The 16862-nt window shown below is 41.7% G+C and overlaps 1 protein-coding gene across 1 annotated transcript in view; it reads right to left on the bottom strand.

The window, feature by feature from the left end:
• Window positions 1-359: 359 nt before the first annotated feature.
• Hsd17b4 (hydroxysteroid 17-beta dehydrogenase 4) overlaps window positions 360-16862 on the bottom strand; it is a 73794-nt gene continuing 57291 nt past the window's right edge. The window contains exons 21-24 of the mRNA XM_021150170.2: window positions 14823-14909; window positions 13575-13713; window positions 4796-4923; window positions 360-777 (exon numbers count right to left, since the gene is read on the bottom strand). Of these exons, the coding sequence (XP_021005829.1) occupies window positions 688-777; window positions 4796-4923; window positions 13575-13713; window positions 14823-14909 (444 nt within the window). The 3' untranslated portion in view covers window positions 360-687. The remainder of the gene's footprint in view (window positions 778-4795; window positions 4924-13574; window positions 13714-14822; window positions 14910-16862) is intronic.

The following is a 16862-nucleotide window of genomic DNA, read 5'->3' as shown; positions in this document are numbered from 1 at the left end:
GTGGGCAACAAAACTGCAGCTCCCTCCACCGGAGCCTGACCATCCCACACGTCCTTTCCCTTTGCAGATAAGCCACCCAAGCCCATTCCCAGGCACACTGCCATCAAGGCAAATGTAGGGGCTCAGCTGTGTGAGCATGCTTGCTAGAGACTATGATTCCAGGCTACTGATGAACCAAACATGTCCTATCTTTGGTGGATTTAAAAACAGGGTGAAAATATAAAATTTCAAGCAGAGGGGATCAAAGAATGACTTGAGAGCACAAAGACTTTGTTCTTGGGCACAGCACTATCCTAACAGTAGAGAATGAGGGCATCCTGGGAAATTCAGGGATCAATACAGAGAGGAGCAGGAAGGGAGACAAGCAGTAAAGTGGCTTTTATTCATTCCGTTTTCCTTTCACATTCTAATGCTTTTACAAAGTCTAAAGAAACCAGACTTAGTTAATTTTTATTTTTTATTAAGATACAGATCTATGAACAGAACGATTATTTTGCTAGCTAGATTACAGTTCCTTGTAAAAATAATATGTGGAAAATTAGTAGAAAATGAAAATCTGCAAGTTATCTGAATCTGGAAAGGTGAAGCGATTTCTGCTGCACACTCCTGTGGATTGCAAGGCAGCGGCTCAACTGGGTAGACAGTATTTAATTATTCTGACTCCTTTAACAGCACACAGTGGGTCCTTCAGAGCTTGGCGTAGTCTTTGAGAATCATCTGTAGTTTCTGGCTCAGCATGATGTTCCCTCTGGCCTTCAGCCTGCCACTGAAGAAGGCCTACAAGGCAGGAGGGGAAAGAGCACCAAGAGTTAACCTTACCTTTGCCTCTCTCAGAAAGACGGTTGCTCAGGCTGACACCAGGCGAGTTATGAACTGGACGAGGAAGGCAGCTTCAGCCTAGCTATAAGAATTTAACAGCTACAGACTGCACACATAATTTTAGCTATCTAAGAAAAAAGACCCCACACGTTTAGAAAAATCACAGAGTTATCTGACTTGACAGGCTTGGTGATTCTGTTGGAATCTGTACTTCTGGCTTTACTCTGTTATTACATGTGGATTTGAGACTACATAAATAAAAGAGTATATTGCATTTCTTCTTAATACAACTATTCTACTCAGAACTTGAAAAGCAAACTGAAGATGCTAATTACACCTGCCCCACACAGCGGCCATAGATAATGTCAAAATACAACAGGACCACACTGTGGTGATAGGCAACAGCACGGGAAGACTGGGGGTTAGGGGGAGCCCAGACCCTGTCACTTATGAGCAACGTGACCTGGGCAAACCACTAGACTCCCTGAAGCTCCAGCCCCTACATCTCTGAAAACTCAGGACAGCAGCACTAAAGTAGCACACCCTTGTCATGTCAGTTAAATAATGTGCAAGGTATACGGCGAGAGTGCATAAAGCCAGGCAGAAGGCTGGCGTGTTAAATGGATTCTTAAACCCTCTACATTTTAACATTTCTAAGTCTCTTGATAGAATCTAAGTTTTTTCTACATTATCTGCAAAAATTAACATTTTTGTTTTTTTCCTGTCCTCTATGCACATCTTTTTTTTTAAGGGTTTGAAATTAAAATATAATTACATCATTCCTTCCCTTCTCTTCCCTTCCCACCCTCTACACTTCCCATGCGTACTTTTTGTGCTCTCGCTCTTTCTCTCTCTCTCTTTCTTTCTTTCTTTCTTTAATTATTGTTATACACACACTCACACACAGAGAGTCTATACTTAAATATATAAATACAACCTGCTATGTTTTCAGGCTTGACACTTGATATTGGATAATCAATTTGGGGCTCTTCCCAGGATAAGATTATTTCTCCATCTCTCAGCATCCCTTAGTTGCCTGTAGTTCTTTGTGTAGGGTTGAGGCCCATGAGAGTTTCCCTTCCATGTTAGTGTCTGTTGGTAACCTCCTTCACAGCTTGTTTAGGAATATGGCTCCATTTCATTCCGGTGCCCCAGTGTTCTGGCTAACACTTAGGAGTGGGGAGAGCGGCCTCCTTGTACTGCTCCCTGTCTTATATGTTTCCAGCTTTCCTCATTCCGTGTCAGATCACCTGTGGGTCTGTCAGATTCATCCTTTATTGTGCTCAAGTTTGTTCCTTCTATATCTAATTTGTTGGGACTCATATCATGAAAAGTATATTAAATTTTAACAAATACTTTCTAATGCATGTTGATTTTCTTCTAGTTTTGAATTCTCTGCTCATTCTTTCCTATCATTGTAGAGTTTGCTGGCTGATTGTATCGATACTGTTGTTATTCTTATACGTCTGCTCTAATAGGACTTATGCTTTCCTAACTCCTGATGTTACCTCCTTTCTACTCTTAGGTTTCCCTGCTGCTTACATCTGAGGAGACTTTGGCTTGATATCGTAACCTTCACTGGCAGTTATTTCTTTCCACCTTGAAATACATCCTTCCATGCTCTCCTGCTCTGGGGTATTTCTACCCACAACTCGTGTCAGTCTAATGGGGCTAGTGTGGACTCAGCTGAGATTTCTCCTCCTTGTGCTGTATGGACTCTGACCGTCTCACCGGGTGGCAGTGAGTGTCTCTCCTGGTCACGCTCACTTGGGATCTCTTGAGTCCTGGATCTGGATGCCCACGTCTTGCCCACCATCAGGGAAGTTTTTAACCACAAATGCACTGAGTAGGTTTTATGTCTATGTAACCTTAACTCCTCCCTAAGTACACTGATAACAGCTGTCTGATATTTTCATGGTGTCTCAGACACACTGAGTTTCTTGATTATTTTTCCCCTATGTCTGATTGTGGCATTTTGAAAGACCTATCTTCAAGCTAAAATTCTTTTTTCTACTTGATCTGGTTGGGGATTTTGACTAAAGTTTTTATCTTACTGAGTTCTTTGTTTTCTAAGATTTCTTCCTCTTTACAGAATGTCTCTTATTTCCTGCAAATCTTCCTAACTTCATTCAACCATGATCTTTTGAGCTCTTTCATATAAGATTGATTGGTTGGTTTATTGTGTATATGTGTGTATACCTGCATGAGTTTATGTGTACAGGTGCTCAAAGAGGTCAGAAGGGATCAGTTCCCTTGGCACTAGAGCCATGAGCCAACTGATGTGAGTGCTCGAAACTGAACCTGGATCCTCTGCAGGAGTGGGGTGTTCTTAACCACTCATCTCTCTAACCCTGTTACTGAAGAGTTGCCGTAGTCACGAGGTATCAGAATGCAGCGTTCGTTCCTCACGTGTGATCTTGTGTGGAGATTTATGCTGTGCGGTAGAGTAGGCATCACTACTACTGCTAAGAGGATGGCCTTCTTAGAAGCCAAATTTCTTCTGAAAATGTCTCTTGGGATACTGGTTCATTATGCAGTTTTGAGTTTGGCACCATAGGTTGCTATAGATTCTTTTGACCATCACTACTAGTGTTTGGGTGGTATAACATCCTAAAGTCAAAGACTGGGGGACTCAAGCAGTTCAGATAGATGTGGTCTAGACAGCACACTACATGGTAATAATGGGGCAGTGACTCTATCAGGGATAGACATTATCTGTTAACACCAGCTTTGTTACTTGAAAGATTGTCTGGGACTGGCTGCTGTAATAGTGCTGAGGGACCTGAAGCACTTGCCTGATTGACACTGGTACAAATCCAAGTGGTTGTTGACAAGGAGAGACACTCGGTCATATTCACTTGTCACTTGCATTTTGTCAGCATACCATAGTGGAGGAGCAGAGGCCGGAGCCCCACAAGGTGTGGCTGCCACAAGTTACATCCTCCCTCTCCTGTTGTGGGTACATCCACCCACAGCCCCCTAGCTGTGCAGCCTGGGAAAGGAAACAGCAGCCGGGGTTGGCTTTGCTGTTGTTCCTAATTCTCTCTGTGGTGGGTATCACAGGGACTGAGTAACAGATGCAAGTCTCAGACAGTTTCCAACTCTTGAGATATCTTATAAACAGGTATTCTGTATAGCATATAAATAAGTGACTAGCTCTTAATCAGGTTTTCTTCAATTCTTTCATCTTGTGAGTTTGCTACTATGTGGAAGTCGTTTCTTAATACTTGTGCATTCAAACACTTGTCTGAGCTCATTCACTGTAAGGACCAGGTCATAAGATTGGAACTTCAAGCAATATAATCACAAACTAAAAATAACAAGATTTTCTCCTTCTTGTAAATTACTACATTAGCTATTTCAATTTTGTTTGAAAACAGGTAACAGTTTCAGGATAATATTAACAACATCACAGAAGATGCTCCTGACCTACTGATATTTTCCCCTAATATTCCTTGGAATGCGCCAACTTCAGTGACATAGTAACTATTTGTTAAATATCCTAGTTCTAGATTTTCAACGAGTAAGTAATGCTTTATACTGGCTGCATGTCACTAATACAAAACTCTGACTTCCAAAATGTTTCACAAACTGAAACTTCCTGAGAAATTCAAATCAGTTTTGTTTGGGTTTTTTTTTTTTAATTTTGGAGCATTTCAGATTTCTAATTTTTGGATTATGGATCCTAAACCAGTAAATCTGTTCCGATATCTCAAAATGTCACTAACTGAAAGCTGAAACACTTCACTTAAGAAATGCTAAACTTATACCAATCACATCCAAGTTTTACACCACAAACTATATTTTCAAAATGTCTACTGTAGGTTTTATATTGTTTTAGTAAATGGTAAACAGGAATTAGACCCCCTAAAATATCTTTTGAAAAATATTAGCTGAAATAGTAATTTTAAAAATATGACTTGCTAATCGGAATATTCAGCATAAACTTTGTAAATAGAAATGTTACTGACATTACCTTCTGTGGGTCAAGCTTGCCCAAGACCACTTCCATAAAATCCTCATCAGAAATGATGATGGTCACATCAGCAGAGCCCTTTGCGGGGCCTTGGTACACCTCCCCTGAGCCTCTCTTCAGGTCAATGGCTGGAAAACAAGAAAACAATGCAGGCCACTGTTTCCTCAAAAATATCACAGCACAAAAAAGCTACACACAATGGATACTGCTCTGGGTTCCAAGTTAGGCAAGGCCTGTATGTTCCATGCTCCTACTTCTAGAACACGTACTTTCTGTCAGTTAGAAAAGTTTTGTCTTCTTTGTTGCCTGAGGCAGGATGTCATGCGGTAAGCAAGACTGAGCTTCAACTCGCAGCAATCCTCCTGCAGCATGCTCTATCAGGGGGAGCTTGTAAATCCTCTTCTAGGTGCTACTGCTACTTCTAGGTGCTAGTTCTTCAGAACAGTCAAGTCAATCATAGTTCCTTTCTTAATGAAGAATCTCATGTGATAGAAATATGTATGTAAATATGAGCTAAATCTAGAACAAGTTATTAAAGGAAGTGAAGTTGCTGCAGTGTGTGTAACTAAGGCTTTGAAAGTGCAGTCAGCCAAGAATCTTAGCCCAGTATCATGTGAGGCTGCTTGGAGCTCATAATGTTCTCCAACCTTTCTAACACCTGATTCATCAAAGGTTCTGACACCTGACTAGCAAGATTTTCAAACTAAATTTGAATAACACTCCAGTTATTCACAAATAAATCATAATGTATCATAATTTTATTCCTAAGTATTTTTCATACAATATCATGTTTTTCCTCTCCCACATCCTTACCCATACCATGGTCTTTCTCTTTCTCAAAAACAAACAAAAAAAAATAATACAAATAAAAGACAAAACAAATCACAAAGCACATGAACTCACACATACCAGCAGAGAATTCATTTTGTTCTGACCAACGACTCCTGGGCACAGGACCTGCCCTGGAGTGTGGTTAATGTACCCAATCACAGTCGATTAGAAAAAAACTTCTCAGCATGAATCTATTGCAACTGCAAATAGCTTCTCGAGCTGTGCATGTTCACACACACCTTTAATCCCAGCATTCATAAGGCAGAGGCACGTGGATGTCTGTGAGTTTGAGGGCAGCCTGCATAATGAATTTCAGGACAGCCAGGGCTACATAGAAGACCCTACTTCCAAAAACTAAACAAATAAAATAAAACAATAAAAGGTAAGGGTGGGCATTGAGTCCACTTCCTGTCCTTAGTGCTGGGACCTGTGCAGGCCTTGAGTGTGCTGCCACCATCTCTGTGAGTTGATGTGTGCCAGTCCTGTTGTATCTGCAGCTCTTATAAGTGTCACAGGTGTGCTGTTCCCTTGGAGTCATCCATGTTCACCTCCTCCTCTGCACAGACCCCCGAGCCTCCAGGGAAGGAGTTTGATAAGTCACCCCTTTAAGACCGAGGGCTCCAGAGTCACTCATTCTCAGTGCAGTATCCACTAGTGAGCTCTGTGTTAATTACCACCTACTGAAAGAAGAAATCATAATGTGTGTTTGTTTAACTAGGTTCTCTTCCATTAAACTTTTTTATAGAAAGGTTAACTGTCCCAGAAACAAGCTTAGTAACTGAAAACAAGGTTTTTTTTTACCAGTTTAACTCCATTGCTTTCTGTATAACATCTACAAAGCCTTGCTGAAGCTACGTAGGATGTCCGAGTGTCTGAGTTGTCTCCCCTATGACTGATACGCATACAGGAAAAGCCAGTCAGCAAGTTCAGGGTTAGCCTTGTGAGTGTGCTCGCTCTCGCGCTCTCTCTGTCTCTCTCTCTCTGTCTCTCTGTCTCTCTGTCTCTGTCTCTCTCTCTGTCTCTCTCTGTCTCTCTCTCTCTGTCTCTCTCTGTCTCTCTGTCTCTGTCTCTGTCTCTGTCTCTCTCTCTGTCTCTCTCTCTCTCTCTCTCTCTCTCTCTCTCAGTGGGGGCTGGTGCAGCTGTATCCACCCTCCTAGAGAAAGCAAAGAACTCCCACCTCTCATAAGGGAAACTGAAGGTCCAAAGACCACCCAGAGCACTTAATTACCCTTTTGCTTAGCAATTGCTGAAAACAGAATTCAATCACCCTAGGTCTCCACAGAAGAGAATTTTGCCAAGTAAACAAAACAAAAACAACAGAAAAGAATTTAAGAAAAAACAAGAAAGGCAGAGAGCAGGAAGGACCTTGTGCTTAGGCTGCCTCACTTGTTTCTGTAAGTTTCCAGTGTGACTGTTAGACCAGGGGTCAAACGCAGCAGGAGTCTGACAGGAAGAACAAAGGCCCGGATCTTACAGGGATCCCCATGAATAAACACACTTTCCTGGTATAAGTTATCTCTATAGTCAGAAAGATAATGGACGGGGACAGAAAGGAGAGGGTGTGAAAAGGCTAAAAGAAAGCAAACCTCCGCCAGCCAATAGACTTAGCATCTGCAGTTTTAATTCTGCATGGCTCTGCCCAAGGCCCACTTAGGGGGTGGGGGGTGTGCACATAGAAATCCCACTCGGTAATAAAACTGTGCTTCACACACATTAATCCTAGAGTAAAGGAGCAAATCTCCTAGACTACAGCCATCTGTGCTGGGGTTCTTCACATTTTCCCTCCCTCAGACTCATCTACTCACCATTAACAGGCAGGAGACTTGAAACTGGAAAGCTAATGGCTAACTCTAATATAAGAAAAAATGGTTCTTAGCAGGAATATAGAAATTTGGGGCAAAGGAGCAAAATGTTCAAATGCACAGAGGGTTTGGTTTGTGTGGAAGAACTATTCACTGTTATCATCTAGACTCATATCTGCAAGGTCACACTCTCACTACAGAAACAGAAAGTGCACTTACAGTCAGTGGCACACTTTACTGTGTTTATGAGTGATTACACTTCAAATTTATGATCACTAAGTCTCTAAAAGAGTTCAGAAATTGTTTGGCTTTAATTGACTGCCCCTACAGGGAAGGGGCAAGGTAAAATCACAGGCTAGGCTGCTTTTGCCTCCTCTACTGAGGATGGCCAGGGCTCAGTGGGCACAAATCCAGCCTGCCTCTAGTACCATCTACTTCTCTGTGGAGAGACATTAGTAACAGTTCAGTGAGTGAAAGGAGTGAGAGGGAAGGTGCTTTATGCACCAAACAACAGAACAAATGAAAACCTGATTCACCCAGGAGCCTAGGCTGTCCTCAAACTCGAGGGCTATCCTCCTACCTCTTCTTCCTAAATGCTAGGATTACAGAAGGGAGCTACCACTCCCACTAAAATATAAGGGGTTTTGTTTTGTTTTGTTTTGTTACAAGAAAAAAAGATACTGCAAGAACACAATACTTTGCTACAATTTTGGCCAAAAGTTCAACAACCTAATCATGAATAATATCAAATAAATACAAACTAATGAATATTATTCAAAATAAATTTTCCAATCCATCAAGGTAACAAATGAGACAAATGATCAAGGTTGCAACAAGAGACTTAACTGAGTGTAATGTGTGACCTAGCCACACCCAGAGTACTTCTCCCCCTCTCTCCATTTCTACTGTTGCTACCACTACTGTTATTATTCCTTTGCTTTAAACAACACTATTGGGACAAAGAGTGGAGCATTACTGAAGTGTTAGAGCAGATAACAACACTGTGCCAGTGTTAACTTCCTGGTATTGATAACTACTCTTTGACAGAGAATGTCTTTGTTCTTGGAATAACAGAGTAGCCTTCACCCTTACAACACCCAATCTCCAAGTTACTCTTAAGTACATATACTTTCACAAAAGGGGACAAAACTCTAACAATTTGAAGTGCTAGCTGAAAAATAAGTGTGCTCTTTACAATCTTTGCAATTTTTAATCTCGTTATTGTTAAAAGAATTTGCAAATGATGTTAGGACACATGGTATACAGAGGGGACTGATGGCCTTTGGAACGGTGCTACTCTCAGGCACTGGACGGCAGTGGGGAATTCCTTGACTGACAACTAGATAGATTCTTTCCAAGGATGAGATGTTTTCTTGAAATTCATGAGACATTTCTGAATCTCAACCCAAACTCTGGAATTGGCATATTTAAATTTTGTGAATTTAAATTCACAAAATGGGGTGAATTTTGTGGGATGCTGGCACGTGCCCATACTCCTACTACTTGTGATGCTAAGGCAACAGAGTTTCTAGTTTGAGGCCAGCCTGGGCTACAAAGCAAGATCTTGTCTGAAAAGATAAAATAATTTATGTTTAGACTGAGAAATCTTTAAAGGATAATGGGATAAGGAACTTCAGATGAGTTCCAAACCAGAGCTTATTGATTCTGATGGTCAGATGGCTTCAAGAAGGGCGGATTCTCATCTTCAAGGAGTGCAGTTCTAAAATCTCTACCCTTTCTTCCACATGGTGACATTTCCAAAGTGTATGCACATTAAAATTCAAGGAGCATCCTTGACCTGTCACTGTCATGCAGTCCACAAGAGGCCTGGATTCAGTCCAGAAAATGTAGTTAGCTCTGGACATTTAATTACAATGTATACCATTAATACTCAACTAATTCATTTCATAAAGAGTCTTCAAACAAAACACATAGTATTTGTATGATCTTGATATATAGGTGAAATTCTTACACATATCCATATAATGTAAAAAATTATAACATGAGATTGAAAAGAAACCAACCTGCTCCAAATCATTTGCTTAAATCCATCACACTAATGAATACAGAGCATATTCTGTTTAGCAACATGATGTCTTTAGGATATAAGCACTCACAAACAGTTTCAACAGTTCGAATGTATCCCGTAACTATAAAATACTCAAGCAACAAACAAAATCTTTGGCAATACATATTAATGTGTTTAGCATCACAATAAAATTATACAGCTGAAGCTTGTAAGCCAAATTCTACATGAACAGGGATGGCAGACAATTCTACATGAACAGGGATGGCAGACAATTTCCCACAAGCTACGTTTCATTCCATTTTCCTCCTGCAGGAATTATCAAGGCAGCACAGCTAACTTGCAATGGCTGTGCTTCCCAGCACGCTGCTCAAAGCTGACACTTAGCCACACACTCTAGGCAGCCCACAGTCCAGCCCAAACCTCAACTGACCACAATCCTGCCATCACATCTCATCTGCTCTCTACACACTCCTTCCTCATCACCATATGCAAAAACCACAGGTTCAAAACCTGAGTTTTACCCCAGACATCTTTGTCTTCTGATATCCAGACAGAAATAGTGCTCCAGGAGGTTGGTTCTATTTTAGCAATAGTTTCAGATGGGTCTTGTCTCCCTCTCCCTCATTATCAGCCAGAAACGATTCTGTAGGCTACCTGAGCCTCCTCCTCTTCCTCTCTCTGCTCTGTGGTGCTGAGAATAGAACCCAAGTCCTCAGGCACAGCTGCGTCCCAGTCCTGAGCCTCTTATTCGGCCAACTTTCACTTCCTCTAAACACTACTGTTAAACAGCAGAATGGGGTCCAAAGAGTTGACTAGACAATTTTTTAATAGTTTTAGAATTAATAAATAAACAAGCATAATCATTTCTAGTAAAATGTTTCAGTGGTACATTTCACCACTAAGAAGACAGAGCACCATCCACACGGTAAAGCTACTGACGGAAAGACAGAGCACCATCCACACGGTAAAGCTACATCTGTTTTGTTCTAAGGGACACATTCCCATCCCTCTAAACTGTGACTCCTCTATGGCTCCTGGCTCGTACAGCCTAAGCCTGTGCATGCGGAAGGTCGGCTACAGACCTGACTAACTGCCAGCAGACACAGTGCAGGCCTTTCTCAGTGCTAAGCCCACGTCAGAGGAAAAGAGACATGTAACCAAAAATGACCAAAGTGCAGCAAGAGCATCGGGACAAGCAAGGGGACTCAGAGACTTCTTTATCCATGTTTACCTTTTCAACCCAGTCAAAGAGCCCCAGAAAAGTAACAGGACAAGGATGGCCATTGTTTCAAAGTGTGAGATAACCAACGGCACAGAACCTTGGGAATGTCGGCTTGTGTCCAGACATTCAGTTCTAGCAATTTATTCCAATCTACTAAATAAAATGACACAACAGTCACTGTTGAAAAAGAGGACAGCTGTGAGCTCGGCCTCTGGCATAAGGAAGCCTCACCTATGAATACTGCTATTTCTAAACACTGCACCCGAGGTATGAAGACAGACACATGAGGCAGATTGCCTCCCTTCCCAAAAGCGCAGTACCAAGGCCTTGTACTCTCTCTGACTCGTACTGACCATAGGCTTCACATCTCCCCTTCCACTGGCAGGAGGAAGGGCTCCTGTTGCTACCTAACAACATGAGATTGGCCTCAGAAGTGGCAAACCTATGACTTAAGACACACCTATGACTCTCTGTCCCCACAATCAATGCCAACAGTGTCTCATTTGATTATCAGCATTCTCTCTAGACCTAGATTTAATTTGATTTAAAAGATTCCCCCAGTATGCACACACTCTACCCACAGCCATCTGGGAAGGAAAGGAAAAGACAGGCATGGCCTGGGATCTTAAGTTGGAATGTGCTCAGGGACAGCGACACCACACTCAGCCTGTATGCCCATCTCCATCCCCTGTATCCTGTTTCTGGTGTACCATGATATGAGCACAGCTGGCTACTTACAACAATATAAATCACATAATACTTGGTACTTCAGCATTTGGCAAAAACATCATAAAAACTGCTTGTGGAGGTTAGAAGTAGAGGCAAGATATTCCCTAAGGTAGTCTTTAGATATCCAATCTATAACAATAAGCACCGGAATACAACACAGGGCTGCCAAAAGGGACACCTTCTATCAAAGCATAGGGCCAAAAGAGCTTTTATTGCAGCCAAATAGTGTGACGAAGCTCAGTGACATAGAGACTAGAGTGAAAACAAGAACCAGACCTGGAAACAATTTCACAGCTGAGAGTCAAATGAAGCTGACAGATAAAGCCTATCTGAGCACAGGCAAAGATGGGCCTACTGTGACCCAGGGGGTTCAGAACACTGTCACCCCTTGCTTTGCTGGGTAAGGACAAAGAACTGATGACAGGCAGCAATTAACAAGATTCCAAAATATAATGGAGATAGCTTTTTTGTGTTAACAACAGGTAACTTTCAAATGTAAGCACACTGTCTTCAAGATGAAATCTTAGTTGGTTGTTAGGCAATTCTATCACACTGTGGAACTGGCCTGCTTGTGTAGGTCAGCTGCTTGTCCTCCACAGGACCCCTACAGTTTCTATTGCCAGCTTCAGGCACTTAGCCCTCCGCCACTCCGGGAGCGCATGCTCCCCTCAGCACTCCCTTCAGTAAGCCTGTGCTCTATAACTCAACGGCTAATGTACTTTCTCTGAGAGAGGAAAGTTGATTTCCTCCAGAGAAGAATGGAGGTGGGGGGGCGGAGGGGGGGGCCAGGGGGGGGGACGACAAAAACCATGCTATGCTCTCTGTTAACCTATGAGCTAGCTCAGAAATCATGAGGCTCGCTGGAATCTGGGGAACGCTTACATCTCACAGTTCAGCCTCCCTTCTCCTTTCTCAGCTAACTTGTTGCAAGTGTAAATGTTCCCCACAGGGAGAAAAGCCAGGAGATTCCCTGCGGGTATTTTTTAGCAGATACATTGTTGCTTTCCTCTCTACACTAATACAAACCATGTTTTATATAATTAACATATGGTGCCTAAAAGAAACAGCAAATGTTATATTAAAACAAACTTAAATATGCTTTAAAGAAGAAGAAATAGAAAATTGGTTCCAAAAGTTCTAAATGATTTACACAGGTTTTAGGTGTTGACTCTAACTGTGTGTGGCAATTGTTTGGTTGTAAAGAATAATAAACCTGTATGATTTTTTCAAGGTACCCACGTAGCTACCACTTTTCCTCCAGTGATACAGATCAAACCCAAGGCCTTCTACCTGGCATAAAGCATGCAGTGCCAGTTTTGGGTTCTTTTAAAACCCAGTTATATGAACACGATTTTGTTTAAATCCCAGGTGTGGGACATGGGCTGCTTTGGTTTGTTCACAGTTGTTAACTATAACTGTCTCATGTTCTAGGGGTGTGTGATGTTTTTTGCCAGCTCTCGGGAGTCTCAAGAGGGTATAAATGGGAGAGGCCCGAGAGGGCCTGTGGTGGTGGCTGCTCCCCTTACACTGCCCCCCTGCTGTTGTATTTGCTATTGATGGATTGCTGGTTTGCTGGGCATTCTGACAATGACACTGCACTTGCCCCAAGGAACCCCATGAACTTAGTCAGCAGGAAGTATCCTATAGAAGTGTGCAGCCTTCTCCCCTCTAACCTTCTTTCTCTCCAACCTAGTATTGCAGATTTGGGAAGGATTAAGGTGGAATGAGAGGAAAGATATAAGAATGCAATAAAATAATAAAACAATTACCCCAACACTACCATCTTCAGCCCTAAATATATTCTCTTAATAGCTATCAAATACAAACCCAAACATACACATTTTCATTAAGAAATCTGTGCTAGCACATTACTTACATGGTATGTAGACAGGAAGGAGGAGACGTTAACAGGCTGGGGTGGAAATGAGTAATTAGAATGCACTCTGTGTGTGTGTGTGTGTGTGTGAAATTGACAAATGATATATGTAATGTAAAAAAAAAAAAAAAGCATGCTTTTGAATGTCCTGAGACCTATGGAAAACAACAACAAAACTATATAGGTCAGATTCACCTGCTTTCAAAGGGACTACATTATTAGGTATAAAACATACTTTATCTCCACTAAAAATCACCGTAGAATAATATAAAGTCACAAACATCACTTACTCCACTTGGCTGCAACAGTCCCACCTTTCGTGATATGCCATTCAAACACAGCATTCGCTTTCTTTACCACCTCATGGCCAACGCTCTTGAGGCGGCGGCCTATCTCCCCAAACACAAGAGCACTCTGGAGCTCTCCACCCTGACAGAGAGAGGAAATCGTATTTGAAAACTTCACAAAGAACTTATTAGCGAAATATGCACCAGAAGTGATTTTTAACCTGCTCACAAACACCCAGCTGAGCTGTTCGCCTCACACGGGCTTACTTCACACTTTCCTTGTATCATACTGCCCAGAGCCAGTTTACTCTACCAGAAAATGTTATTGTTGACCATAGTTTTAGGTGCAGGGGTAAAGGGCCTCTTGTGTAACCACAAGGTCCTGATTTGCATCCCAAACACCTGTGTTGAAAGCCAGTGTGGTAATACATGACATAACCCAGCCCTGGGAATCAGACTGGCTCCCCAGCACAGCAAGCTCTCTGAGCCAGGGCCTCTCTGGGAAGCTAGTCCAGCCCCAGGCTCAGTGAGGGACCCTGTCTAAAAGGTAAGGGGGAGGAGCAACTGAAGAAGACATATATACATGAGTGCCTACCCGGGTGAGTGCACCCGACCACCCTACTCACAAACTGATGTCTAATTCACTTCTCAGAAACACTGAGCAAGTAATCAAGCTATGGTCTTCATCCTTTGTTTATGAAACACGAGTAAACTCCATGACGCCTTTAATTATTTTCTTGCTGAAAGATGTCATAGGCTTTGATCTTAGATTATTTTTATAAGATATTAATTTCTTTCTAGTTATGAAATAACATGGTTTATGAAAAAAGATCAGGAGTGTGAAAGTCTTAACATTATTAAGATTTTGGACATAGACTACAAATACTTTTATCAAAAGCCTAACCTTACTAGAATATAAATATTTTAATAAACGAGACGCGCTGTTTATAGGTGATTTAACTTTTCACTTTTTTTTCCTCCAAATACTTTTAAAGATTTCTCATTAAAACTGAATGAATAACTCACTCTTATTGAAAGAGGCAACTATTTCCTCTTTAAAGTAGCCCAATATTCTGAAAAGATTTTAAAAACTCTTAAGTTGTGAAAATATTTTTCATTCCAGTAAGTTTTAAATTAGTGTCATTTCTTCAAGAGCCTTTTCATAGCTAAAGGAAGTAGCCCGAACAATCCTGAAGTGGCATTAGCTATGACTCACACAGAAGTCACTGGGTGCCGGTGTAAGCAGCCTACCTCTGAAGGTGTCTGGGTTGAAACTCCAGATGCAGGCACGAGATCCACGTATGCATTTGAAATGACAATATCTCCAGTCTCTTGGACCTAAGGAGAAGTGGAACCAAGAACAAGCAGGTCACTCTCCTAATTTACCTCTCCACTATGAAATGAGAGTCACTTTAAGGAAACAGACTTCTCTTTGAAATGAAAAAACAAACAAGCAAGCAAACAAAAACCTGAAAGCCAGGTGAAGCAAAAAGTCAGTGGTGTAAATGACAAAGTAACAGACATGGTGATTTTCTGAGTGAATACGATTGTTATTAAGCCTGGATACAGACTCAATTAATGGCCTTTAAAGAAGGGAAGAAAGAAAAGGAAAAACTATGAGCAGGTCTCATCTTCCAAAACACTAATTAAGGAGCTAGAGAGAATTTTCCATGGTTAAGAGCACTTTCTTTGCCCAAGCATGAGTGTATTCTGAGGGGAGCCAGAGTAAGAGGTCCATTGTAGGTAGTACATAGTAGAAGGTGTGTCGTAATGTCCCCATATAGAGAAAATTTGTTTTATTAATCTAGACTAAAATTGTCTAAGAAAAGATGAGAATATTTGTAAGGTCCTAATTCTGGATCCAAGTCACATAAGATACAAAAGAGGAAGTAAATATCTAAGTAGCCTTTCACGTCTGCCATTAAAGAAGATCTCAGTCTGAATCCTGTATTCCGTACCATTCCAAGGACTATTCTCACATAAAAATAATACTGGAAGCCAAGGCTTGTAATCCTAGTGCCCGAAAGGCCAAAGCAAGCAAACTCCAAGTTCAGGGCCAGCCTGGACTAAGATGGCATGTTTCTGTACACACTGTACTGTAATAAGACACTGTCTCCAAAGGAAAAAGGAGTTACAATATAGACAGTAAGTTTCTAAAAGTTAAGGTAGCAACTTTGATTTTAACTAATTTCCCTGACTCCTTACTTCTCTTCATACTTGAAAGGAGGGGGAAATACCTTCCCAACAATTTTTCTTTAAAAAAAAAAAATTAAATACAGAGAAAGGCACAGGCACGATTAATGAAAACACCAAATGCACTTTGAGCAAATTGCTTTTTTGTAAGCACATGAGCATAGAGTTCTGAAATGTTTGCTTAAAATGTTTCCTAAAATACAGTAGAGAGGAGGGCGTCAAGGTAGGAGTCGCTATAGCCCTGTAATTACTGGGGAAGGAGCAAGTGCACTGAGGAGAGAGAGCATTTTCCAGTCATCTAAAATGGAAAGACCGCCTTACATTTGGGCGTTATTCCTCTGCTCTTTAAGTCCACAGAAACTGCACATGTTCTGCTCCTGCCGGGACTGCATGGGAATAAAACCCTCCAACAGAGCATGTGGTGCCGTGGTCCAGGACTTTTGGAGTTCCTGCTCTTTTGTCTGCCTGCCTGCCTTCCTTCACGGTGCCTAGTGAACAACAGATGCTCTGTCACTAAACTGCATTCCCAGCCTGACTGACTGTGCATGTTCATTTTCAAATACTATTCTCAACTCTACAGCTTGGGGTATGCAGTAGTTAGCTACCTCGGCAACACCCAGGGTTCAATCCCTAATCCCCATCCCTAGTACCCTGGCTCCACCACAGACATCTGAGAGTTGACCGGGAAGCAAAGGTTTCAAGTGCAGTCCGTTTTGAGAGGAAGCCAGGGTGTAAGTGGGAACATGAATAGAGTCTGAGGTCCTACATGAGCTGGCCTTGGTGGTGCGTGTGTGCAATACCACCACATTGAAGGCAGAGGCAGGAGGATCACAAGTTCTAACAGGGTAGCCTGGGCTACAGACTAAGATTCTGTTTAAATTAAAAAAAAGAAAAAAGTCTGAGAGATTGCCCCTGAAGATAAGACAGAACTTACACTGAGGCCATAACACAGAAGAAATTTGCAAAATAAAACAAATGGTATCCCTAATGCATAAAAATGTTGGCGGCAGCAGGAAGGCATTAATACTAAAGCAGAATTCTGCCAACTGACCAGTTCCCCGAGGACCAAACAGTGCATGAGAAGAAGCCCTGAGATTG

The sequence above is a fragment of the Mus caroli genome, chromosome 18 (genome assembly GCF_900094665.2).
Source record: "Mus caroli chromosome 18, CAROLI_EIJ_v1.1, whole genome shotgun sequence".
Classification (NCBI taxonomy): Eukaryota; Metazoa; Chordata; class Mammalia; order Rodentia; family Muridae; genus Mus; species Mus caroli.
This window is presented reverse-complemented; position numbering and strand designations above follow the sequence as displayed.